Source organism: Rhipicephalus microplus, chromosome 5 (genome assembly GCF_043290135.1).
Source record: "Rhipicephalus microplus isolate Deutch F79 chromosome 5, USDA_Rmic, whole genome shotgun sequence".
NCBI classification, from domain to species: Eukaryota; Metazoa; Arthropoda; class Arachnida; order Ixodida; family Ixodidae; genus Rhipicephalus; species Rhipicephalus microplus.
This window is the reverse complement of record NC_134704.1, coordinates 102,515,718-102,542,616: the sequence shown is the minus strand read 5'-3', so window position 1 is coordinate 102,542,616 and position 26,899 is coordinate 102,515,718. Positions and strand designations below refer to the sequence as shown.

Genomic DNA, 26,899 nt, shown 5'->3' with positions numbered 1-26,899 from the left:
CGCCCAACACCACAACGAGGCTGCAGCCTCTCAACCAAGGCATCATCAAATCTTTAAAGGTTGGATACAGGCGACATCTCGTGCAGAGGCTCCTGATCAACCTTCAGTTAGGGCTCATACTGAAAAGTGATCTCCTCGGAGCGATACAAATGGTAACCGGCGCGTGGAATGACGTCAAACTAGCCACGATCGTGAACTGCTTCAGCAAAGCTGGCCTTCTAGCTTCACCTGATGACTTTGGGAGCGACGGTGATGTCACAGCAGACGATGACATAAAGTGCCAGCTTTCCGTGTTTCCAGGTGCTATCGCTGAGGAGGCCACAGCGAGTGATTTCGTCAGCGCTGATGATGATGTGCAAGCTGTTTCAGACCACACCGATGAATAAATTGTGGCCAACGTCGCCAGTGACGATGAGGCCGACCAGAGCAGTGACGGTGATGCCGACGATGCCTCAACACAACCCTGTACCGCTGCAGAGCTTGCGTCGGCATTTAGCCTTATTTGCCGCTGTTGTGGCGCTACAGAAGGTGCTGGGCTTGGCTATGTGGAAAGCCTCAACAATATTGAGAATGGCCTCATGAATTGATGGCTCAAACAAAGAAGCAAACAAAGCTCACAGACTTTTTTTATGCCAAATAAAGTGTGGTGGATTTCGTGTTTTTCTTTTAATATTTGGAGAAAGTCGGCAAGCGGAAGCTTACCCCAGTCTTTGCAAACTGCTGCTCCGAGACTCTCAGCACTTTCAAGGTAACCCTTAAATGAACATATTTTATTTCGCGATGCCCTTTGAGATCGATACTACATCCATGTCGACTATAATTTTAACCTGTGAAAGTTTCGCAACTTCCGGAGTTCGTATAGGACAACTAGACTTGTGCAAATATTCCAACACTTCGATTATCATTTGAATTATTAGAAATTTCAAAGTATTCAAAATGAATGAATGGGTGTATATTGGTTCGCATGTAACTCCTTCTAAAGGTGGTTTCACTGGAGTGGAGGAGTGCTAAACCATGAATGCACCTCTTCAAGAGAAATCCACACTGCCGCGAAGCCCCACTCCAAGGTTAAATGAACATTTCTTCACACAGCTTCCTTTTTTTCCCCCTTTTTTTTAAATTTAAAAGCTTGTTAAACGGGCTTACATGCTACAAGTATTGTAATTTTTTTAAATGTAGCATATTTCACAGGTTATCACTGGCATTCTACCAAAAGTCTGATCCTGCTACTATTCAAAGTTGTTTCCACTTCCTTTGAACCAAGAAGAATGGCCTTTGCAGCACCTTTGTTTTAATTTTGAAAAAAATATTGTGCAGGTTAGTTTGATCATAAAAAATATGCTCGTTCTTTTTATATGATGAGATATACACCATTAGTATTCATTTTGAAATTATTCGATTAGGTCACTATTCGTTTAGAATTAACTTCGAACCTAAAATTCACTGATTGCACAAACCTAAGGACAACCTTTCCACGAGCGAAAATGGCTTCACCCAAACAGAAAGAAGGACACATGATAAATGGGTGCAATGGCATCAGAAATCTTAATTGGCACATATTTAGCAAAATGTTAGCTCAAAAAGAGAATTGCATTTCATTATTTAATAAACAAAAAATTATGTCTCCTTGTAACTCCTTTTAGACTTTTCCCACACAAGAGGGGCCCAAACATGAGAGCGTGTCTCAAGATCCGCGACATCGCTATGGCATCATCTGCGACACAGTTAAAAATGAGATTCAAGAACATGTCCAACTTTTTTACCACCTGATATGGGAGCGTTCCAAGGTCCTCCCTCTATGAAAACGGGGGAGATGACATACTTGCTTACCAACGTACCTACCAGGTTTTTCCCACCCAAATTTCCCACCCAAAGCAGGGAATTGAATCTGCATGAAAAGAAGATCCGCCACAAGCGGCCTAAACGAAAAATGGTTGGTTCGCTCAGCTTTCTACAGACCAGGTTAGCTGCCCAATCTGGCCTGGTAACCGCTACAAGTGTCTTGTTTCTTTGACTATTTCTGAATCTCCCACCAAATGTCTTAGTGTCACGTAGATATTAAAGCCAAAGACATTTCTCACTGCCTCGGGGGACACTATCTGTTGTACGGAAAGCAACCGACTCTATTGGGTAAGTTGTTCCACTTAAGCCGCTCCACCGTGAAGGCTGGTATAAAGCCTTGGATGACCTAGCTTTCGATGTGTGCATGCTGGTACTGAAGGCATGGCCAATGAATGCAAAAGGAATGAAGTACGCACAGCCTGATATTCTATACAGGTACACAAAAAAAGAGACAAAGACAAGAGCTGACTAGCAACTGTCTATACTGTTACAAACTCAAACCTCATTGAAAAAAAAATTGCAATTTTTTTTTTCTTGAAAGTAGGTTCGTTACATAGAAAAATTTATTCTGAAGGTTTATTCCTAACACTATATCTATTTCAACACTATTTTTTCTTTACTTCATTATAAACTATATTTCATAACATACGAGTTTGTTATATCGAGGTTTGAGTGTATATTCCTTTCATGTTAAATAAAAATTCACCTGCTGGTCGGTGCTTATCTCGGTCTCTTTTTTAGCTTTCTTGTGTAGAATATCGTGCTATCTATACTTTATTACGCAAAACCAACTAGCCCAAAGCTTCACTCTACTGCGAAAGAAAAAATCAGAGTGAAGTTCAACGCACCAGGTCGATCATGCAGACCACGTCCATCTTGTTCCGGGGATGGCTGGTGCTGGCAGCACTGCAGGACGAACGAGCGTCCACTTCGCTCATGGCCGGTGGGCAGCTCAGCTTGGTGGGAGGAACCTCATCCGAGCTCCGGCACAGTGCTTTTCTGAAAAGAGCACGCAGCGCAGACAGAACGCACGTGTCAGTGTCAGCTCCTGTCGCTTTTTCCCACCTCCGCGTCTTTTTCAGTGTACCTGTATTGTTCAACAAATATTACTGCGACTGTGTATGTACTTCTTTGCTCAAGTGACCAACTTTCATCACATTGTTCGCTGCTGCTGATGATTCCGGGAGCTCTTGCCGATGGCAGGCGAAAAACCCCTTTATATGACATTCCGTGCATCACAAAAAGCGTATGGACTTTTACATGTCACAAACATGAACACCCCTTAAACAGCTGCTTGATTGAAGTCGATGAGATTGCTCATTTTTTTTTACCAAGTTCAAAGGGGTCAGATACAGATGATTGATTGATTGAAAATCCCATATAAGTGCTAGGGCATACAGAGGTGCTTTGGAATGCAGAAAGACATGCAACTGCAGTGCCAGTATTTCATGAAGAGGGAAGGAAGCATAAGGACAAGCCAGCTTTTCATGGGGGAGTGGAGGATGCCAGGAACTTATGGGTTGTGTCTTTAGTATAAATGCACAAGTGGGTGAGGGCAGGGGCCGGCACTCTTTTCTTAAAAAGCAACCCCCCCCCCCCCCCCCCAACAGCACTGTCCTTGCAGGAGTGGTACCTCAAACGTCATGAAATAGTCAGCACTACAGAGACCCTCGTAACTGAATGATGATGCCAAAGCAACTGTACAATGAGAAAAATTGATGCACCTAACAAAAAAAGGCCTAACAAAATAAAGGCACTGACTCGAATGTTGGTGTCAGAAAGCCAAATTTCTTCAGAGCCTACAGTAAGCATTCTTTTGGTGACTTAAACATAGCATAAAATGACCCTTAATGTCAGAGAATTCATGCAGAAAAACTCAGCACAGATGAAACTCCACTCATATCACTCCTCTGCAAAGCTCTCTGATAGTACAAACAACAGACAATATGGTATTGGCCGCTAGGTTAGGGGTACAAATAGAGGGGCGAGCTGGTTGCAGACAGAATAGGCATAGAAAACGGCACAAGTAGCAAAACAGAGACAAAGTGTTGTGCCACGTGATGTCCCTGCGTTTACTCTGGCTGGGGTTACAAGGTTCTTGGCGATGAGCACAAAGACATACAGAAATGACGGTGATTTTGGTAAATAGCAGATGCTACTTACCAAAAGCCACAGCCCAATACACTAATATATACCAAGTTGTTTTACCAAATACATTTAGTCAAATAGGACTCTATGCTAAATGCGCATGAGTGTTCTTTGTCAAATACTGTGGTTCTTTAAAATAAGCTCATTATCAAAATTTTACTATCTTATAATTGATCCATTTGGAGAACATTTCAAGCTCAGTGGGGCACAAAACCAAGCAGCAACTAAGTAACTACTAACACCAATTTGAGAGAGACCTCATGCCTAGCACTAAAGTCGAGAATTATGTCCTCAAAATGAGCAGCGAAATGCACTGAGGGCACTTATCGGTGTTCCATCTTGCACAGAGCTGGCGAATGCTAGGTACAGTGCCTCTATGGTTTTTTTTTTCCTGTCCACAAAATGCTACTATAATACTGAGCAGTACCATTAAAGATGATTCATTCTCTGGACTGCACCACCCAATCGAAATACAGTGTAGTATTCTAAAACAGGAGCGTCAGAGTCTTTTTGGTAAGTGTTAGCGCCAGTTAAAATGCGCAAGAAGCCGTTTTATCAAAGTAAAAGTTTAAATGATTTGTATGAGATTTCATAACAATCATTATCACTTTGCTTGGACTATGTGCATTGAAACATGCAACGAGAGCAAAACCGATCAAACATTTTTCTTTGCCTATATACCTTTGTACATGTCCATAGCCCGCCTGTCAACCTGGGCACACAGAAATATGAACAGAGCACAAAAATACTTGTGAATAGCATTTGAACTAACTCCACTTTGCAGCTGACACATTTCAGCAGTTATGGCCTTCAGGGAAGAGTTATGGCCTTCAGGGAAGTTGTAATGGGCTGCTGTTGAATGCATCAGATTTTCAGTAATTTATTACAACCTGCCAGACTTGCAAGAAAGTCAAGGCGTAACAGTACTTGTTGCATATTCTAATCATCCCTGGTAAATATGATTTATAAGATGTACTTATTATGCAATAGGCCATAATAGGTTCTTGTGTGAAGGAGTTCAATCGCCGACTAGAAGCACATGCACAGGTCAATCATTTTACTGCAATCAGATTAATGAGACAAAACTTATTCTTTTTAATTGCTGTCATTTGCAAGATGCTAAAAATCTTGAAAATATGCACAGCACACTGCCAGTTAGTTACACAAACGTACTGACTGCGCAGGGTGCTGTGTTAATTCTTTGCCAGGTGTATGTTGTTTTTTCTAAGCTATTAAAGGTCCCAAATTGCAAAACCTGATTGCATCGACATATATGCGCCACATCTGAAGGGCATATTTTTATGTATATACCTGAGAGGTCCCGAAAATACATTACATTTTGGATGAGCATGTGACAGATAAATTAGGTGACAATGTTCCAAGGTGAATCACAACACTAATAAGCTTCCAAGGTGAATCAGAACACTAATAAGCAAATTCACAGCATGCAATGTGGCTGAACTCTACATGTTTAAGAAAAAGGTTGAACTAGTCTTGAGTGGCACACAACAGAAAAAAATATGAGCATTTTTTGCGTTGATTGTTTGACAGCAGTACTCATACATTTGAAATTAAAAAAAAATATTTCCCAGTGCTTTGGTGCAAAAATATGCTCGGCTGTACTAATACTCTATTTTCGAATAAAGTGCAGCGTACACACTCACGATACTATGACAACAAATGAGCAGCAACTGTGCATAGCACATGCTTTTCCATAAAAAGTGGTACCTGTGCATGAACAGGAGATAAATATGCGAAGGAAATGGGAAGCTTGCCTTTACCCCATCTAAGAAGGCCGTGCGAACGTACAAAGCAGCAAAATCGCTCGGAATCGACAGTTACGACAACTGCCATTCGAGCAAACTGCTGTCAGTTACGCAGGTGGCACAAGCTGTCAACAGGCAACGTGGCACGAGCATTGTGTGACGGATGACGTATGTGTTTCACCCTTGACACTCTCAAGCAAGGCCCCTGATGTCACGCTTGGCTTCGCATCGTCGGTCGCGCAGTCACGCGCCACTGAACCGCGGTTCGTTACAGTGGCAAGTGCTGCAATTTTCTCGCACGGTTGATGCCGTTAAGCGAGTGGTAACTGTTGCTCCGTAATTCTCTGCGCATGCCTGCCCCTACTCACCACTTCCGGGTCAGTGAAATCATATATATGCAAAGGGCTCGTCTATTTAGTTCCGAAATTATTAAGGTAGTGAAACATTTTCGGCAGAGAATTGTGGAAGCTATGCTAAAAAAAGCCACAGTTTCGCCCCTAGGCTGAAGCAATGACTGCGATAGCAAGAAAATAGATTACCACACGAAGAAGGACAAGCAGCTTGATAATTTCCGCATGCCACTACAGCACAAGGAAGGACGCTCGAAAAAAACACATAGGTATACACTGGACAAGTGTGAATTACCAACCGTCATAACTGTTACATGCTTGTATTTGAGTAACATGCTGAGAATTTCAACAATGCAGAAGCTAACACTGTTTGATTTTTCTTTTTCTTGTGAACTGCGGCCCATGGAATAACACCTCTGCATCTGATGCCTAATGTACCCTGTGGGCTTTTTTTTTTTTTTTCATCCACACCACAAGTGCCACAGAAGGGGGCCAGTTTTAGTTGCACATCTCAAGGGCAGTTTTTTTTTTAAGTGTAAAAGCGTTGGTGCCAGAGAATACACTCAAGCTGTTTTGAGATCTTTGTTCAGCAAGTGGTAAATGGTGCATATGAATAGCTCACCATTATATCACTCGAACAAGCATGACAAGTGGCTGTGTTGGCTAGCGCAGCAGGCTGTGGAGCGAGGGGTACCTGGTTTGGATCTCTAAAATGCTCCTAATATTTTTTAAAACTTTTCTTTATGCCTTTTTTTACACACACACATATATATATATACAATACATATGCAGAACAAGACAGCGACAGCAAAAATAAGTCGAGAGTGTTGATATAATTGCTATGGCAATAAAACTAACGCTTCCCTTCCCTGATCCCAGTTCTTCTATCTGCACCACCAAAAACATGATGCACATAATTTACTACGCTAAGCATCACTGTGTTGGCCAATCCTCCTGAATTCTGTGCAGTGTTTTGCAAAGGAAGACATGGCACCAACAGAAAAAGAAAGTGCGAAGAAACGTTTGCAGCACGAGTGAGTTGTTAGGCACAAGCCCAAAAAATGCAAAGCTAAAACACCATGAATAGGGCCATTTCTCAAGCAAGCAGCACCTTGGATAGGTCTTGCACAATGCCCATTCATCGTAAGAGTATCCAATACTGCACTTTGAAATGCTTTGAAAGCCCCGAACTAATTTTATGCATCCTTCATTGCCGCTTTTATTACCCGACTACAACAACCTTGCTTGATGACACTACACCGAGAGCGTCTGTTTTTATACCATTTATGAACACTGAACGCTAACACAATGAAAGTTTACACATCAAGCTACGCTCTTAAGTTTTGTAGCGATGATTGCAAGCATGCATTTGCGTACTATTGACTGCCATTGCCATTGTGCATAGAAAATTACGTACCTTGTGCAACAGCAAGTTTGTAAACGACGATGTATTGTGTCTTATGAGCTCTAAATGATAAAGATGAAGATGTAGCAATAACATGCCATCATTATGCATTTTTCTTCCTTTGCATTTACTTCCCCTGCAAATTGAAAAGTTAAGTGTCACACAGTGAACTCAAATTCCTTCAATTCTTTTTGAGTAATGTCCCTAAATTCTATAGATGTCCCCATGGAAGGAATTCCTGCTGTTCATCATTTTCCACATTGCGATTCAGCGATATTCACAAGCGAGAAAATTTATTTCTTTTATAACTACTACATACTGCAAATAACATACCTAAACCCTTGAAGGGTTTACGACAGAAAGTAGAGTATAAAGAAATATCGCAAAGCCTACGTATAGAACATCAAAGTAATATCAGCAGTCGTCAGTAGCAGTTTTAATCTACATCAGTGGCAAAGGTCCAACTTCAGAACATTAGATAGTCATGAAAATTATGTCAGATTAACGAATGGCCCTACAGTGGGTGAGTAAAAAACAGGTTTTAATCAAAATATGAATGCATTGTGACGCACAGTGAGTTCATGCACTACAATATAATTTCATTAACATCTATAATTCACATAAAAAATGTGAAAACAGTAACAGAAATTGAAATCAAGTCATGTGTGTAAGCTAATTCAGTCTCACATGTCAGCACTTGAGCTTAATCAATTATTACGCTTTCTCTGCTTAAGTGCAACTATTTCATAGAAACTTGCTAAAATAGGAGAAGCGAGAAAGGAGATCACTTACAGCTAGATATCATCAACATAAATTGCAAGATAAAAAAAATGCAAGCACTTATCTACACAAATCAATATCTCTGCTAGAAAACAGCTCAAAATTACTCTCAAAACTAATTTTTGAAAGTTGAAAAATGTACTTGTCAGTGCGAATAAAACAAGCAGGTATTTGCAGCTTAAAAAAGAAACTTTCTCAGTACATGTGTAATCTACAAGGTAGGCCTCCATTCGGTTCACGAAGATGTGCTGTCTGAACAAATATCAGCTTGACGCTTACTTTCTTAAGATGTGAAACTAGCTTCAGCAGTACTCCATCAAAAAAAAATTTCCAAAAGTTAGAAGGAAGCAAACGTATTAACATTTCACACTATATACGGCTGCCAATTTATGAGAAGAGTAACAAACAGATACCAGCAACACAGTTTATTACATGACAATTAATTAATTATTGTGGTAATGACAGAAGCTTACAAACACCACAACATTGGAAAAGGTCCAACAACAACCATCAGGCAACTAGGCCTCATGGCTGTGTTGTAGGCTGCATCAGGAACAGTAAGCAACAACAATGGTGCATCACTTATATACAAAAATTTTCTAATAAAACTAAATGAGCTATTCAAGTTTACAATATAAATACGTGTACAAAGATGTGAAATCTGTTGACACAAAGAATGTGCCAGGCAAGAGCACGAGGCCACTTGGAGTTATACTTGAACCCGCCGTAGTCGGGATTCGATCCCCTGACCTGCGGGTCAGCAGCCGAGTACCTTAGCCACTAGACCAATGCGGCAAGGCTAGTTGGTAGTTCACATTCGATTAGCAAACTGAGAGCGCGGAATGCAGCGCTCACGCTGCATGGCTCTTCCCCGTCTGTTGTGTGTACACGCGCTCCCAGTTGGCTTGCTACTGACTTTGGAAAATGAGACTTATTTTTGAGCCATAATGTACTTGTGAAGCGTAGCAGTTTGGGCTAGTTGGCATGACATGTTGATTGTAATAGCGCGAACTCAGAAGGACGAAAAAGAGACAAGAAGAAGACGCCTTCTTCTCCTCCCTTTGCCGTCGTTCTGTTCTTGCTATAACGATCATCATGTACTTGTGAAGTTTTTAATATCTATTTTAAGAGCACCTAGGAAAAGAGCCTGAGAACCAGAAAAGTAGCAGCAGCAAGATAGGTGACAGTAGCAAGACTACTGTTTCCTAAATTTAAAAGGACGCACCCACACACATGGACACACACACCAATGCACAAACATTTGGCCATGAGTAGCTTACAGTCATATATGAAATATTGGTGGTTAGATAAAATTCATTTATTGTACTAATCAGAGTTGTCGTGGCTGCTTATAATAGACGAATGTGGGCGCATTTTTTTTGTCGACTCACCAGCAGAATATTCCAGTTGCCTGTTGAGTTTCCCAGGCTTATACACGTTTTTCTTTAAGTAAATTCAGTGTTCATTACGTTCACTGATAGAGCATTTATCGATGCTTTGCAAGTTTGATCGTTGAAATCAAACATACGTTGAGGGTAATTAACATTACTCATGCTCTGGAAAACGTGCGGCGACCATTGTAGAAATTCCTTCGGAGACTATTGTGGAGTGCCCAAATAGAGAGAGCCACGCCACGCTCTTGGAGTGAACGGACACAGTATACACAGCCGGAACAAACCAAACCAAACACACATTTATTTAACTGCTTTTGATCGATGATATCATCAGCCAAATCATTATAACATCAATCATGATCAACACGCTAAGACATCCTTACACAATATTAAAGAAAACTCAACATGACAAACCAGGCGGTGTCGCTAACGCCTGACTCACCACGTGGGCCCACCGCAGACAAATTCACAGGTGTCAGTACCCCCACACTATGTTAAATAGTTTAAATGTGCGTTCGTTCATAATAGCATATATTTTCCAGCACGAAATGATTTACATTATTCTTTTTCCTGCCTTCACACTTGGTATCGTTGTATTATAATTAAAAATATTTTCAAAAATGGCAAAGTTCATCAAACTATCACTTCTACAGCGCTTCAAATTGAATGATTATTTGCTAGTAAGCTGGGCGGCATCTAGAAACTCTGGTACTAATTATTACAACACAGAACAGGATGGTGGGACTATGAAGAGACCAGAATGACTGCTTAATGCCAAATGAGCTTCACTGTTTTATACATTAGACTACATTGTGAATAAATACTAAAAAGCTGTAAAGCTAGAAAATTACCTACACATCCCTATCACCTACTGGCTGTACTGGTTTCTCAAGAAATTGCAGATCCCCCCAACGTAAAGTAACTGAGGGCTTATTAGTGTACAAGCTACTCTCATGTGACATGCCAGCTTGCTCTCCATTGACAAGTGTGCAGTCATCTGCGAGTGTCAATGTAAGCCTAATCTATTTTAACGTACATGCAGGGTAAACAATACCTTTTATTCTATTTCGGATATGGGTGGTGCGTTGTCGTATGTGATCATTTTTGCTAATTATTTTCATACTAAGTATAACGAATACATAAGGCACATTACTGACATACAAGATGCAGACGAAAACAAAGCACCGCTCACTAGAAACGAAATTCAGAGGATGACGCCAGTTTTGAGACGTGTTCCAAAAGTTCGCAACAAAACGCGGTGGCATTCCAGTTACACGGAAGCACTAACGCATTAAAAAAATGTTTCGTTAAAGGAATAGCCAGAACATTATATTGTTATGGGGAGACTGACCGCCCTATTTCAGAAGTGACTCTAGTTTCAAAGCTTTTGAGACTTTCTGCAAGAAAATGACCCATTTTACTCCATGCATTGCAATGTGTATGCTGCAGCAATTAGTTTAAAAGGTTATCTATAAAGTTTATTTAATTGTGAACTAATACACCTTGATTTATAGTGTAAATAATGTGTGCCACTTCAAGTAATACAACTTAAATGTAAAACAAGCTCACGCTATGTGCCGCAGGGCCGTCTTAAAATTTCTGCTAGCAATCGAACGTACAATCTGGGACTTGCTTACTTTGCAGAATAATTCAGAAGGACCATGAAGCACGTCCAGTGCACAGAACAAGAGCGCTGGGACTGTTAGAGACGGGGGAAAGTCTGCTATCGTGCGAGGCACTCACGACTTATCGTGGCTAGATAACAAGGCGGACTTTTCTTTGTTGGCATTCCAGCGGAGCTGAGAACCCACCAAGCACAAGAAGCTGCGATATGTAGAAAACCTTCCCGATAACACAGCTAGTTGTGAACATGTATTGTTTTCTTTTTTTTTAAGGTTCGACCCAGCGATATACACTGAGGGTGCTCCACCTCTGTTACAATGTTCTTTTATGCGACGAGTTGACGTGCATACGAATCAGCGAAAAGCTGCTTACAATGTGCTGCAGAAAACCTGAAGGTCAGTTGTACAAAGAGCGAGATAAAGATAGATAACATAGCAGTTATAAATGCTAAGGTTCTAAAAAGAACCCAAACAGTTGTCAAATAAAAAAACCTAATTGTATAAACGAAGTAGTAGTACGCATAAACCGAGATGTGATTATGGTGCAAGCACCAAGCGACACTTCTGTTTCTCTTCTAAACACTTCCGATTAAGCGATGGCTTTTGGTTCTTCAAACGTTCAGAACGAGTCTTGGAAAAAAAACGAAGTGATATGAAATTTATTGTTCTGGTTCAAGCGAAGAGTTTTATCAGATACATGTGACAGGAGCACAGGTTAACTTAAGGTAAGGACCAATTAGGTGTTGAAATTATTAATGAATATTCATTGAATGCATTCTTTAAAAGAGCAGGCAGTTTCCTTGTGAGCAGCTGGGATGCTTGAGGCACATTGCAGAGTTGATCTTGAACACGCACTAATTTCAACACGGTCTCGGAGATGCACTCGGTGTTTACCACGCTGGAGTGAGCGGTGGTTAAGGTGCTTCGCTACAGACTCAAAGGTCACGGGTTTGATCCTGACTGTGGCGGTCGTGTTTTGATGGAGGCGAAATGGCAGACGCCCGTCAACTATGCAACGTCAGTGTACGCTAAAGAACACCAGTTAGTCGAAATTCCCGGAGCCCTCTACTTGCGTGTCTCATAATCATGTCGTGGTTTTAGGACGTAAAACCCCAGACAATGTATTGGGAGGCACTTGAGCAGCAAGGCGAACCACAGTTAATGGCCTCTGTGAAGGACAGAAGTCAAATTCAATCATTTCGAGCTTTGCACTTGCCAAAATGAGAAGACTCCAGTGACTAAGGATCAGTCCTACATCCTCAAGCAGAGTAACACAGCACCTTACTTGCCAAACAGACTCAACAATGAATATAAAGCAAGAAACTTGTTTTGTGATCAATGTGACACCTCCGTTCTGCAGACGCATCCATTGGAGGTGCGAGAGCGTGCTCATTAAGGCATTGATGCGCTCTTTTTCACTTTGCAAGTATCAACCACATGTTTCTGAATGGTTATTTCTAGCGATTTTAAGTTAATTATTGGATTACTTCTTTGATATTACTGTTAATTATATCACTTAATACCTTGTTCATTCATTTTTGCCCGGTTTTGAGGATTTCTACCTTTATAGTGGACCTATTTATATTATTATCTGGAGTTTGACATTCCACAACCACAATATGATTATGAGAGACGTAGTGAGGGGGGGGGGGGCTTCGAAAATTTTCACCCCCTGGTGTTTTTTAACGTGCACCGACAACGTCCAGTACATGCATTTCCACCATTTCGTCTCCTTCGAAATGCGACCACCTCGGCCGGAATCGAACCCGCGACCTACGGGTCAGTAGCCGATGTTCTAGACCTGCATGCTGAGCGCTCGATGGTGAGTGTGACCACGCCACAGAACACCTAACCCCGCTACGTAGTAGCTACGGACGAAAAGCCGTGCCTTTACTCACTAAACATTAGCACGGAAGCTTTAAAGGGCGCCGTAGTCAGTGTGCGACATGCGAACGAGTTTTCAAAGTGCGAACCAAGCCCCACGCGAGCCCGTCGCTGTCTTCAGCGGCGCTCCGTCGTCGTTTATGATACGCTATAAAGTGCTATATACAAGACCCCTACGCGCTTTGATCGAGCGCAGCGAACTTCGGGCAGAGACCACAGCGTACACATTGCGCGGCTGCAAAGTCTCAAACACCAGACGCAGCGCAGCAGTATCTGTGTGTGTTAGCTCGAAACATCTATACAGCGGTGAAGTTTGCCGGCGCGATACGGAATGCGTGCCGCTCGCAAAAGTACAGACACGGTTGCAACAAAAAAAAGTGGATGGATATCCGGAGATCATCAGTTGACACTGCGAGTTTTACGCACAGGAGCGCAAGGCCGTTGAATTTTAGCGCCAGTACGACAGAAAAAGTTGGATGCCGGCTTACGATTTTAGGCAGCCTTTCGAGCTTCAATCGATCGTTCATGAGAGCAGGTTGATTCGAACAAATGTCAAAGGAAAGTCTCCAACAGTCGTCTGAGTTTTTTTTTTTTTTTTTTTTGCACTTGTTTCATGATTTAGGGTCCGTAGTACGACCTGATAAGAACTCGCAGTACGTACCGCACAATAGATACCAAACAAAAAGCAGGACAGGTTAGTAACTGGCCTAATAACACTTCCAAAGCGCACAACGCGTAACGTTTCGAAGCCTGTGTTGACCTGCGGTCAACAAGCGCAACTATTTCGGCGCGTTTATTTTTTCTGGACCGCCCGCGAAGCCACGGCTTCGTGGTGGCGGTCTCAAGTTTTTGCTTTCCAAATTAGGAAAGAGATCGTCCTGCTCACTGGAAGCACACGGTTCGAAACACAGGACACCGAGCTGGGGCGGCGATTTCGACCTCCATAAACGAAAGAAGACCAGCGTCGTACTTCCAAAGAGACGCGCTCTACGATTGCCACATACAACCGTTACCAAAAACAGCTGCTGCTCTCTTCGTTTGCACGCTTGTAAGAGCACGACGGTGCCACAAACCGCGTATCCAGGACAGCATTAAAACGGTGCTCACAACACCGAACCCCGTGAGTGTCACGACCTCGCGGGTCAACAAATCCGCGATAAACGTCCGGCTAGTCGTAGTAACCAGCCGCGTAGTCGCGCAAACTAGGCGGCAAAATCAAGCACTGGCAAAGCGACTGGCCAGCAATCTTCAGCTTCCAATGACACTCGCGGACGTTCTTACAGAATTCCGCGGCAAAGAGTGAGCGCGCAGGCAGCGTTGGCGCCGTTGTAAACGATCGCATTCCTACCTTTTGAGCATGAGAATTTCATGGGAACACCAACCACGATCGCCTTCCACAGAGTTTTGTGGCGGACGCCATACTTTGTCACGTGACGCGACGTGATGTTTAAAAAAAGACAAAACAAAAAAGCGCCATGCTTGTTCACGTGATTTAGACGTGCTTGCGTTTCACGGTCACGCTTGTTTTCTCAAGTACAAGCAAATTTCCGCTATTATTACAAGCTTAAACTTCGCCAAGCTGCCTGAACGGACTTTACGTTCCAAATTGCTTCTCACCGAAAGCAATGCAAGTTGTCCTGACATCTGCTGGCAGTGTTTCTAACCTTCGCGGTGCTTGTATGGCTTCCAAAATCTAAAAGAATGCGCTTAGTTATCTCGGAGGCCATGTTAAAACTACGAGAACCGAGACTGCTAGTGCGACTCGCCACCAGGAGATGGTCTTTCCGCGAGGCGCGCGAAGCCACTTATTGGCACGGCGCGGCGATTAAACGGCGCTCTCCGAGGTTACTCAACCAACTGTTTTTCCTGATCGCTGCAACACGCCACTGCCGCTCTAGACGCGCGAAGTGAAATGCGGTAGGCTAGGGACGAGACGTCGTGAAGCGCTTCACACGAGAGGCCGCTCCCACGAATGAGCGAAACTTGAGCGCTCTCATTATCCGGCGATAAGCTCCCAGTGCGGCCAAGACCTCCCCGCGGCTAATCAGAGAAACGTCAAATCCCGACAGTCTTTTGCCGCGGCAGTGTGTTCGCTACGTTTTCGTGGACGTGTACAAGATGTCAAAGAAAGAGGAACTCCACGTAAGTATTGCATGCGTTACTGCCACGCTGTGCGCTCGTTTCTCTTTTTACTTTCGCCTCAATTTAAAACAAGCATACGTATGATGAGCCCATGTGTGAATTCGCGTTTGGTGTATACAGTGCCACATGTGTTTACTGTACACGTTTGAAGCGCGTGCAACAAGTGAAACAGGTCATAAGTCCCGGATAAAACTCGCGCATTGCATTCATCTCCATGGACAGATCAGCTGTGCCATGCGATACATGTGCATGTTTCACGACCCATGTTTTCGTGGCGTCTAAGCTACAGATTGCGAGAGTCCACATTCAAGCTGCCAAGACCGGCTTGTAGGTATATCGTTGACGGTGGTATCAAATTTAATTGACAGTGCGTCCGATGCACGTAACGACGCAATAAGTAAGAGAAAAAAAAAACTATGGCGCTAGAAGACAAACTAGCAAGTATTTTAGGCGTCGTGCGGGTTGCCAGAACGAAGTTAGTTTTATGTGCATTTCACGCGAGGATTACGATGCCATCCACAAGGACTCTCGGGTCAAAAGAGAAAAGAAGGTCGGGGATCTCTTCACCGTGAAGGTTTTGTATTACGAGCACGCGAAACGCATATTCGTAATCGGTAATGTTATCTCTGTGAGCAACTACGCTGAAAATGATAGACAGTTAGGAGAAGCACGAAAAAAATAAGACAAAATAGAGGGATACATTAAGTAATCCAAGGGCTTCCGCTGCAGACGGGCTTGTCAGCCGGTTTTTTTTTTTTATTTCCGCGTGATGCGAACGGCGCGCAAATTACAGCAGCAGACGATACTTGACGCCAATACGCGCGCACAGCCATCTTGTCTCATTAGCTTTTTTTGTTATTGTTTTTCTTTCGTTCGCGGCATCTCCACGCCCGGAGGGGCTAGTCTCAGGAACGCGCCTATCGCGAAGCTACGTGTTAAGAAAAAAATAAGATAGAAATAGATCGCGCGAGCCAAACAGGATTCTGGGACTTCTTCCACACCGCCTTGGGCTACAGTTTCTTCGTCTTCAAGGACGACAACCACCCGGTGTGGCTGCATTAACTACCCGACGTAACAAGTGCGACTTCAGACTGGATCTCTTCGCATGGGCTCTTTAGACGGTGCTTAAAAGACTTCCCTTCCCCCTCCTCTCTTTCCCCGATCTCCAATGATAATAAACAGATGAAGGCAGAAGAGACGAAATTCCTTCCGTATCTCACAAGGCTTCGCTTTCTAGGAAGAGGGGGGTCGTTGTTGATGTTATTATCCATTGGGCTGCATTTTTTTCGTTGTTTTGTTGGTGCTGCAGGCGTGAGTCACGCAGTGTAATCACGTGGTCACGCAGTGTACAAGGAAAAAAAAACCACAAAAAAACAAACGCTATGCTGGAATATATATCTTTGGACACCTATCTTCAAAACTGAGGGAAAGAGCAGACAACATAACGGATATGGTCTTTTGGTTAAGCGTTTTTAAGCATACCTCTCCTGTCACATCACCGGAATACTTTACTGTGGGTCTCCAAAAATAAGCCTAAAACAACAAAACTCCTACAGATTGTGATAAATATTACATTTTATCTTCTCTGCAGAACGCAAAAACGTCAATAATCAAGAATCTTGTGTTTATAACAGCTATCGCAGCAACCACGTACTACTTTAACGAAACTTGCGATAAAAAGAATCACTCAGCTCGCAGTCAAAAGTTGACAACAACAAGCTAGGATGGCTTCAAACATTGAGAAATGTGTCCAAGTGCTACAGTTTTGATGATGATGGTAATGATGATGTGCGGTGGTTTATGACACAATTAAGAGCCGGGTGTTATCAAAATGTACCGCGCTATATTTTTGAAGTGATAGAGTACGCTTGTTGAGCAAACCACGCGGACACTGATAACGTAAGTCACAGGGATAAACGAGGGGAAATCATGACACAGAAGGGTACTGATAAAAAAAAATATTCAGAACAATGAACAGTTGTAGACTGGTGATTGGATATAAAGATAAAATTATGAGCCTGGATATGCATATTCGACATATTAAAAAAAATACAGCTCAAATTTTCAATTTGTGGCGCTTTCTTTTTTTCCGCATGTCCTACGAGTTTGTTTCTAGTGCATCGAAAATTCTTTGGTAGGGCTCTCACCGACTAGGATTTGCCAATATCATTATACGTGCCTCAAAGCAATTCAGTAATTTAGATAATTTTATTTATTTATTTACTTATTTATTTATTAACTACTGAGCAAATGAAGTCCGTGCAGGGTGTGTAGAACACAATAAGTCAACAAAAGTAAAATAATATATTGTTGAACGATGGAATTCTGGCACACAACTGGATAAAGAGCAAAACACATTTTTAAGAGGACTACTTTAAATAATGCTAGTGTAAAAATAAAGGATAATGATATATAGTGTCTACATAGGTAAATTATTACAATCTTGCATGCATTAATGGTCTGCGGGAAATAAAAAGAGTATTCAAATAGGTTAGTTCAGGCAAAATAAATGGTTAGAGCATTTGGGTGATATTGCCGAGTAGGCCTCTACAGTATTATGCTTAAGTACACTGTGGGACCGAGTGCAAAATTTATAGTGAGTAACTGTGAAAGAAACTTTATTAGTTTGCCGATTATTCGCTTCGATTCCCCGTGTGCATCTCTTCAAGTTAGAGCTAGAGGGGTGCGTGGTCCCGTGATGGGCCAAGCGGGGTAATTTACGATAAATAGATTACAGCCTTGTGCATGAACAAAACAAACTAGTGATAAGCAAACACACATGAACTAATGAACGGATGAACGAATGCTTCAAATGAAACATTGAAGTGTGGCAGCTTGGGCTAGTTAGTATGACATGATGACAGCTATAGCGCGAGAACAGAACGAACACACAGTGCCGGTTTTTGTCCCTGTGTGTTCGTTCTGTTGTCACGCTATAGCTGGCTTCAAATGAGGCACACAAAAAAGCAAACTAACAAAAATACTCGATTTGCTGCACGGAGCGCTGAACTGCATGCTTTAGAAATTAATATTGTTTCCAGTACCTGACGGGTTTCGGCAGCGAGTTTGCGTCCGAGGATCCTAGGTGTCCCGGGTCACTTCCCGAAGGCCAGGTAAGAAATTTTTGGTGGCTATTATACTTAAGACGAAAAATGAAACTGAATTACGCTTCTTTTTTGTTCTGCTGGCACTCTCGCAGATGCCTCGTATATGGCAGCCTTCTGCACATTGGTTAAACCTTGCCTATACATAATCACATTTTGGCTCACCACATATCGTATTTGCGTGGTCACATAATGTAATTAAACTTTGGCTGACGTTAGCTAACGTTAGCCAAAGGTAGCCATATTGTGGCTAGCGTTATCCAAAGTGTGATTATGTTCTCTGGTTCACACATGGAACAGCTCGGCAAATATATATATATATTTTTGGACGATGCTCATAGTGTTTAAATAGGCAACGGGTAGAGTGGGCCAAATACATACCTATATGAAATCCATGTAAGAGATTATTAGATAGCGGGAAGCTCGAAATTGTCGATAAAGAAAAAAGAACGACTCATATAGCCTCCCCTATCTTCGTTACGATATAGCAAATTTTGTCAGCCTTTAAAACATTAAGCACAGAGCCGCAACTATATAGGGCAGGCAAGAGGGTTCTGACATGCCCCTAAACTTTTTCGTGCTTTGACTTTTCAGGTGATACTAAAGGGCTCTCACGCCTTCGCATTGACGGCCTGTTGCCAAAGTTAGCCAATCTACACATAAACACCACGCGAAAAAAAGTTACTGGGTACGACCCCGATTGAGTTTCAAATTTGCATTCTCAGTACCCGTCGCACGTTGAAATTTCGGAAACACTCGCACGCATCAATCAGTTGTGCTAATTCTTCTTCACTTAACACATTACTTGAAGTAAATGGGACCTTTTTTTACATATTGGGGGTATCAATGTTTACATGTTACAGCATACTGAAATATTTTTTATGTTTTTTAATAATAGAATCTGCTGTCTTGATATATGCTGTCAAGTTATGCTTTATCTAATCCTTATTTATTTATTTATTTATTTATTTATTTATTTATTTATTTATTTATTTATTTATTTATTACCAGCAGTGCTGTTTAAAGTGGTTGGCAAATGCGACGTTCAAAAAAACTCGATTAGGCTTTGCACAGAGTATAGTCAATGCACAGCCTGGCCGGCTATCTATATATAGATATAGTATAAGTTAAGATTAGTCAAGGCTGGCCAATATTAGCTGAACATGATTGACATTAGTTGAGCTAAGTTTAGCAATTGATACCACGCGATAGCCAATTGATAAGTAATCGAAAATGGACCAAAGACCAGCGAATTCCAGAAAATGCTTGATTGAGCTTAGCCTAACCTGATAAGCATGACCAGTGCCTTGTAATAGCCATTCGATAGCCAAGAAAGAGCCTATAGATAATTGATAAATAACGAATAATTAAATTACATAGAAATCATGCGCTATGTCTCGCTGAAGAAGCTGTTCCTTTATTTATTTGTTTGTTTGTTTATTTATTTATTTAGGACCATGCCCTGCTAATGCAGGAATTATAGCAAGTATACCAACAGTAGCGAAATAACAATAACGTCCAAATAAACAAAATTGTTTAGTCACTAAAAATTCTGAAGGAGCCATTCTTGTTCAAGGTAACAGCCATCATGTATCAACGAAGGAAAATATTTGTGCTGTGAGAAGAGTGAGACGCAATTAATTTTATTCGTGAACCCCACAAGAAAACAACAGCAACAACAAAAAATTGCGCTAATACGTCCTTGCGACACTTTACTTGGCAATTTGCGTGGAGTGGCGATTTCTGGACGACACGTAGTGTGGGTTCACGACGTACAAACTTTTATTAGTGCCAATGTTGTGATTAATAAATTATTACGAAAACGTTGTACTCGAAAATTATCTGCGTTGGAGAAGAGATTTCCAACCCACAGGTCGCTCATGTTGTTGCTTACATTTAGTAAAGGTTGTATAAAAAAGTGGTAATGTACTCGGGTCTATGTTTCATGCATTCCTGTTTATGGATTAACCTATCACCGAGAGGATCTCACATTGGACGAGAATATTCAAGAATTGGCCATATGTCACAATAATTGGTCACATTTTTCAATATTCTTGTTCAGTTTGGAGCAAGCATACTCAAGAATTGGTCTCACCTTCTCAGGCGACTGATTCTTCTATTTCATTGTTCCTAATGTTTTAAGTCACGCATACGTTTTCAGCGTCATGTATTGACACTTTTCAGGTATTGACGCTTTTCAGATATTATGCAGGCGGTAAATCCTTAAACTTTTTTTTTTCATACGTTTCTGTATAGACAGTCCTCGCCTGGAGTCCACATTTTGTAAACAGGACAAGAAACAACGACAAAGAAACGCACAAGAAAAAGTCAATAAAATTACAATAAATCACTCATTTATGCGTCAGTTTGCGTTTCGTGACTGTGAAAATGCAGCGAATGCTGTACGAGCGGTACGTAATTGGCAGCCGGAGGCGTTAGCGTGGAATTAACGAGGGCCGGAATGTGCACTCCTTCTGTGTATTTCTTTAGCGACGCCTATCAAGAATTCCTGCAGAAACGCCGAAACACAATGACTATGCTGCCTCTAATCAAAAGTCCGTTTCGAAGGGAATTCTCAGATCAGAGTATGCGTGCTGACCATTGACATAGAGTGAAAAAAGTTGTAAAGTCAGCCCATATTTCTTTCTTTCTTTCTTTCTTTCTTTCTTTCTTTCTTTCTTTCTTTCTTTCTTTCTTTCTTTCTTTCTTTCTTTCTTTCTTTCTTTCTTTCTTTCTTTCTTTCTTTCCTTCTTTCCTTCTTTCTTTCTTTCTTTCTTTCTTTCCTTCTTTCTTTTTCTTTCTTTCTTTCCTTTCTTTATTTCCTTCTTTCTTTTTCTTTCTTTCTTTCTTTCTTTCTTTCTTTCTTTCTTTCTTACTTACTTACTTACTTTGTGTCGCCCTTTCTTTCTTTCTGTGGAAGTTTTATGCGAATGCATGTTTATCACCCCGTAGAAAGGCATTGAGCAATTTTGTTGTGTTTCTTGAACTTTTGCGCGCACGACGTGGACGCCGCCGTGATCACGAGGGCAATTTCAGTTTTTATTTTTTGTCACGTCCTTGTCACTTCGGCATCGGCTTCACTACGACACCGAGTACGCAGCAACTTAGTGCGTATAGCACAACAATAAATATCCACAAAACGCTCAAGACAGACAGCTCGCACGCGCTGTGAAGAACACGTCGCAAACATGCCCGTTTGTATACGATGACTGCTCACCACTGAATGAATGGTTTGAGAGATGCGACGCTTACAAGGAAAATGCGAGGCACACGCGTCCTGTCGTGCGGACGGCGGCCACGATTGCAAGGTGGTGTATATCGGACTACGCATCAAACTCTTTGGCGCCCGTGCAGGGGGGGGGGGGAGGTGAGTACGTAACGTTATACACCTGTTTTCTTTGGATATCGTCCTTAGGGCAGCGATGCAGTTAAGCAGTCGAGTAGCCGCAATAAAAACCAAACTGGGAGATCCTTTTTAGAAGTTTTTGGAAGGAAAGGTGGTGTTTGTGAGATTGTCGCTGAACGCATTATTATTATTATTATTATTATTATTATTATTATTATTATTATTATTATTATTATTATTATTATTATTGTTGTTGTTGTTGTTGTTCGGAGACACACAAACCCGAATATATTATATACACAGAAAATATGGAGGGAACAGGCTGGCAACTGCCACCTGAAGGCACACAACGTCTGCCTGCTGCTTCAGGAAGGGGAAACATAGAGGAGAGGAAGATGAGAGGAAATTATGTGAGAATAAAGAAAGGAAACTAATACATACATATGCACAAATAAGCATTTACATGAAAAGACGTCTGTAAACGAGGTGTCAAATCGGCTTTGTTCACGAAAGTCAGAATGCTCGATTGGCCTGGTCAGGCCGTGCACGACATTAGACAATCATCAGGGATCGTGTACGTAATATCTGTAAGTCCATATTTTTTGATGAGCCATGCCCGCTGAACAAACGAATGTGGGACACCCTAAAATGAGGTAGATGTTCAAGTGTCTCGCAGAGCCTCAAAGCGTTAAAATAATGTGCTGTCCACATGCTCTTGGCAATATAAGTAATTGAGAATACGATATTGCTTTCATACGAATAACTGTATGATGCTGAATCAGTTTGAGAAGGAAAAAAAAAAAACAACATGTGGACTCGGAGATTGAGGTGCAGATAAACCAAACTGAATATTGAGTTACAGCCCATAGATAGTCAACGGAGAGAACAATTAGCGCGCTTCAGTATAGTATACAACTTTTAATCAGTGACGACGCATCTAATGAATTTGTAAGGTGTTGGTGATGATACATTACCGAGGCATTACCAAGCATAAAACAAGTCCCCCACTGCATGACAGTGCATGGTTCATGTGGGATGAGTCTTGGGCAGTCCAAATATACGGCGTCCACCTTAAAATGTTTAATTTTAGGTTGAGAACGCGAAACTCGTATTGTTTTCGTTTTTGCAGTTTTCGCTAAAGACGGATAGTTCAATCTTTTTACAGAACAACCCCCAAGTGTGTCCTTACGGTCTCTACGCCGAACAACTGTCGGGAACTGCCTTCACAGCTCCCAGGGAGACCAACAAGAGAAGGTAAGATTCGACAGTGAGATTCGTCTACGTGAACCCAATAATATCAGATCGAATCTGTTTGTTGGTTCTGAAATGGGTAATATTGTTGCTTGATTGACTTCTAAGAGAAAAAAGTATGTGATTTAAGCCGATTAATGAGATCTTGCGCATAGAATCTTGGTGTTGGCTGTGCTGTGATTCTTTACAACGGCGGCCGCATTTTCCATGGAGGCAAATGTACTCGAGGCCCGTCTGCTTAGGCTTAGGTGCATGTTACGAAAACCCAAATGGTCCAGATTACCGGAGCCCTCCAGTTAGGCGTCTCTCATAATCATATCGTGATTTTGGGATGTCAAACCCCATCAATTATGGCATTATGGTTTTTTCACAATGTACAGACAAAAATAAATTCATTCTCGCACGGGCGCCACGTGCTGCATGGTCTTGAGCAAGCTGGAACGAAATAAATTGATGTACTTGTGTTCCTCTGTACTTATTCTTAATGAAATTCGAAGCAGTAGTTTCCTGTACCCTGTAGTAGGACTGTCTGTACCTTGAGAAGAGTAAATTCGATGCTGTGTTGCGAATGTCTTATCTTCTGAGTGAATACTTGACGAAAAATACAAATAAATGAGAAAGCAAGAAGCGCGTTTTATGGCACTTTCTTACAATTGTACACACAAGAAAAAGAAAAAAAAAAGAAACGCGCCTGCCGAAAGGTTAGGTTCAGGTTGCGCAAGCCGAGCGAAATTGAGTTAGGGTTTCGCAAACAGTCGACAATTGAGGACGCCCTCGCTTGCATGAGTCCGTCTTCGCGCTCGCGCGTGCCCATCGTGCGGACCAGCCTTCCATTTTTTCCCCGAGAAAGAATAAACCAAAACGAACTAAATAGCCCGTATTTCGTTCCACGCACGATTTCTGTTGGACATGCAAAAGAAGAATGAGGCTGGGAGTACAATTGAAGAAACGTAACAGCGTAATCTTTCATGGAATTCATTAAAATCACTTTCCCTACACGGCAGTGCAACGCAATATGAGTGTGGACACGTTCATCACAAAAAAGATGCATCATGAGGCCTAAGTGACTATATATATATATATATATATATATATATATATATATATATATATATATATATATATATATATATATATATATATATATATATTTTAGGAATGAAGATCGATGGTCCGGTGTAATAGATGATTGAAGAGAAGGACGCACGTACGAAATGTGGATTTATTAACGTTTCGGCTGGTGGACCAGCCTTCGTCAGAATGATTGCAGTATGTTACAGGCACTTAATATATAGGTAGGCGGATGTATACACAGGAACAGTGCACCACTGCCAGATGCTATGCGCAATGAAAGCAAGGTACATGCGCATGGTGGACACAACACCGCACTGTGACTCACAATCACAAAAATAAAGATATCGCGTAAAAAATAATAATAATCGCGTCACTGGCCAGTGAGATACCACGAGCACAGAACATATAAGAAATATAGGCAATGCGCCGAGCGTACATAGCACAAGATTGACTCTACAAAATAATAATAATAACGATACATAATGCACTTTTACGAAGGATTAAACATCCATTCACACACACACGAACGAGATAAGTCTGTCGCCGCATGAGGCCGAGCACGCACTGTATTCTACGCAATTATGCTAGCCAGTTTGCCCGCGTTTTCGTTTAAACCCCTAGAAGCCGTTCCGAACTTATGAATTAGAAATGATTCGCGTATCTCACGCTTATAATGCGACGTGAATCCCGCCTCCAATACAGTTGCCCTAAATGATTCAAAACTATGTCCGGTAGTGGCGACGTGCCTTGAAATCGGCAGATGAGGCATGGAGTGCACATGGGCCTTGTGATTGTTGAAACGGTAGCGAAATGAATTTTCAGTATGACCGATATACTGCAAGTGACAAAAGGAGCACTCAAGCAGGTAAACCGCATTATCTGTGTCACAGGTGAAATCGCCACGTATTTTTAAAGTGAAATTGTTTGCGGAGCTTTTAGCCACAGCGGTGGTTGTCATCTGTTTGCATAACTTGCATCGAGGTTTGCGGCATGGATGGCAACCAACGTGTGAAATGTAATTGTTAGTCCGTACTTTGGAGGACGTGAGGATGTCCTGCAAGTTCCTACAGCGACGAAACACGGCGCGGGGTGGCTCTGAAAAAACTTCTTTTAGGTGATCGCTTTGCGTCAATATGTTGTGATGTTTCCTAAGAATGGCTGCTACATTGGGTGCGGAAGCGCTATGCGTGAGTACTAGGTTAGCATTATTGAGGCTATGGGAATGTTTCTCTGCATTGATCAGTGTTTTTCGGTCAAGCATATCAGCACGTGCCACTGCGTCATCAATCATCGGTGCCGGGTATTTCTGCTTTAGAAGAGAAGCACGCAGTTTATCACAACTAGCGATGAAGTCTGCTTGCTCGGAGCAAAGGCGTTTAAAACGAACAGCTTGGCTATATGGTATGCTGGATTTACAATGTTTAGCGTGACTGCTGTTGAAATGTAGGTATTGTTGTCGGTCAGTAGGCTTTTGATAAAGCTTGGTGGTTAGGTTGCCGTTTATTAGGCTAATAGATACGTCTAAGAAGTTTATGGTTTCAGTCGAGTAGACGTGCGTAAAAGAGATGGATGGGTGAACGTTATTGAAATCTGATATGAATGAGAGAAGGTGCGATTCACCATGAGGCCAAATAAAGAAAATATCGTCAATGAATCTTTTATAGCATAGCGGTTTTAATAGGCGACTGCGTAAAAACTCCTCTTCAAGCTTCCCCATAAAAATGTTGGCATAATTTGGCCCAATCTTAGTCCCCATCGAAGTGCCGCTGACCTGTACATAATGGACTTCATTGAATATAAAATTGTTCATGTGGAGAATCATTTCAAGTAGCACCGCAATGGTAGTGCTGTTTACTGGCTTATCATCGGAACATTTCTCATACGCTTCTACAACCGCGAAGATGCCATCCGAGTGAGGGATGTTTGTGTAGAGTGACGATACGTCCAGCGTTACCAGAAAGGAACCATTAGGCACGGTAATGTCGTTAACTACCGACAAAAAGTGGTTCGTGTCCCTCAAGAAAGACTGATACGTGGCGGGAAGGTGACGAATCAACGAGTCTACATAACAAGACAAGTCTTCTGTCACCGTTCCGTTTGCAGAGACTATGGGGCGGCCTGGGTTGTTCGGCTTATGAATTTTTGGCAGCATGTAAAATCGGCCAGCAGACGGACTTAGCGGGACTAGTGTTGTGGCTGCCTTATCACATATTTTTTTATCTCGCCAGAGTGCATATATCTTTTGTTTTAGAGTTTCTTTGAAGTCCATTGTGGGGTCTGCATCAAGTCGTTTGTAAAATGAAGTGTCATTGAGCTGCCGAAGAGCCTCCTTAATATAGTCTGCTGTGTTCATAACCACGATGGCACCACCCTTGTCGGCTGGCTTAATAGTGATGTCGTTGCGCTTCCTTAATAATTCGATCGCTTGCAGTTCTCCGTCGCGCAGATTTCGACGGAACGAAGTTTTCTGCCTATATGCTTGAATTACATCGCGCTGAACAGCATCAATATATAGATCAAGGTATTTATCGCGTTGTAATGGTGGTGTCCAACGTTTAGCTGACGGCAGCACCCCGGAAGCATGGCTACTGTTATTTCTACCGTGAAAGAACTCCCTCAATCTCAGGTTGCGTGCGAAATTATCTAAGTCACTGAGTAGCTGGAATTCATCGCAATGACCCGTTGCGGGGCAAAACTTCAAACCACGCGATAATACAGACATTTCATCTTTGGACAGACTACAGTTCGATATGTTGACTACGTTTGAAACATCATCCGAACGGGGTGTATT

At 42.0% G+C, this 26,899-nt stretch overlaps 2 protein-coding genes across 10 annotated transcripts in view; one reads left to right on the top strand and one right to left on the bottom strand.

Annotated features, from left to right (window-relative positions):
• The window catches only part of LOC119174291 (apoptotic signal-regulating kinase 1), a 145,263-nt gene extending 130,645 nt beyond the window's left edge, over positions 1-14,618 (bottom strand). For all 9 annotated transcript variants that reach the window (XM_037425136.2, XM_037425133.2, XM_075895828.1 and 6 more), the window contains exons 1-2: positions 14,540-14,618; positions 2,691-2,841 (exon numbers count right to left, since the gene is read on the bottom strand). In XM_037425136.2, coding sequence (XP_037281033.2) covers positions 2,691-2,841; positions 14,540-14,550 — 162 coding nt within the window. In that variant the 5' untranslated portion in view covers positions 14,551-14,618. The remainder of the gene's footprint in view (positions 1-2,690; positions 2,842-14,539) is intronic.
• Positions 14,619-15,167: 549 nt separating this feature from the next.
• LOC142761779 (homogentisate 1,2-dioxygenase-like) overlaps positions 15,168-26,899 on the top strand; it is a 63,115-nt gene continuing 51,383 nt past the window's right edge. Inside the window, exons 1-3 of the mRNA XM_075895827.1 lie at positions 15,168-15,333; positions 18,375-18,446; positions 22,949-23,037. Of these exons, the coding sequence (XP_075751942.1) occupies positions 15,310-15,333; positions 18,375-18,446; positions 22,949-23,037 (185 nt within the window). The 5' untranslated portion in view covers positions 15,168-15,309. The remainder of the gene's footprint in view (positions 15,334-18,374; positions 18,447-22,948; positions 23,038-26,899) is intronic.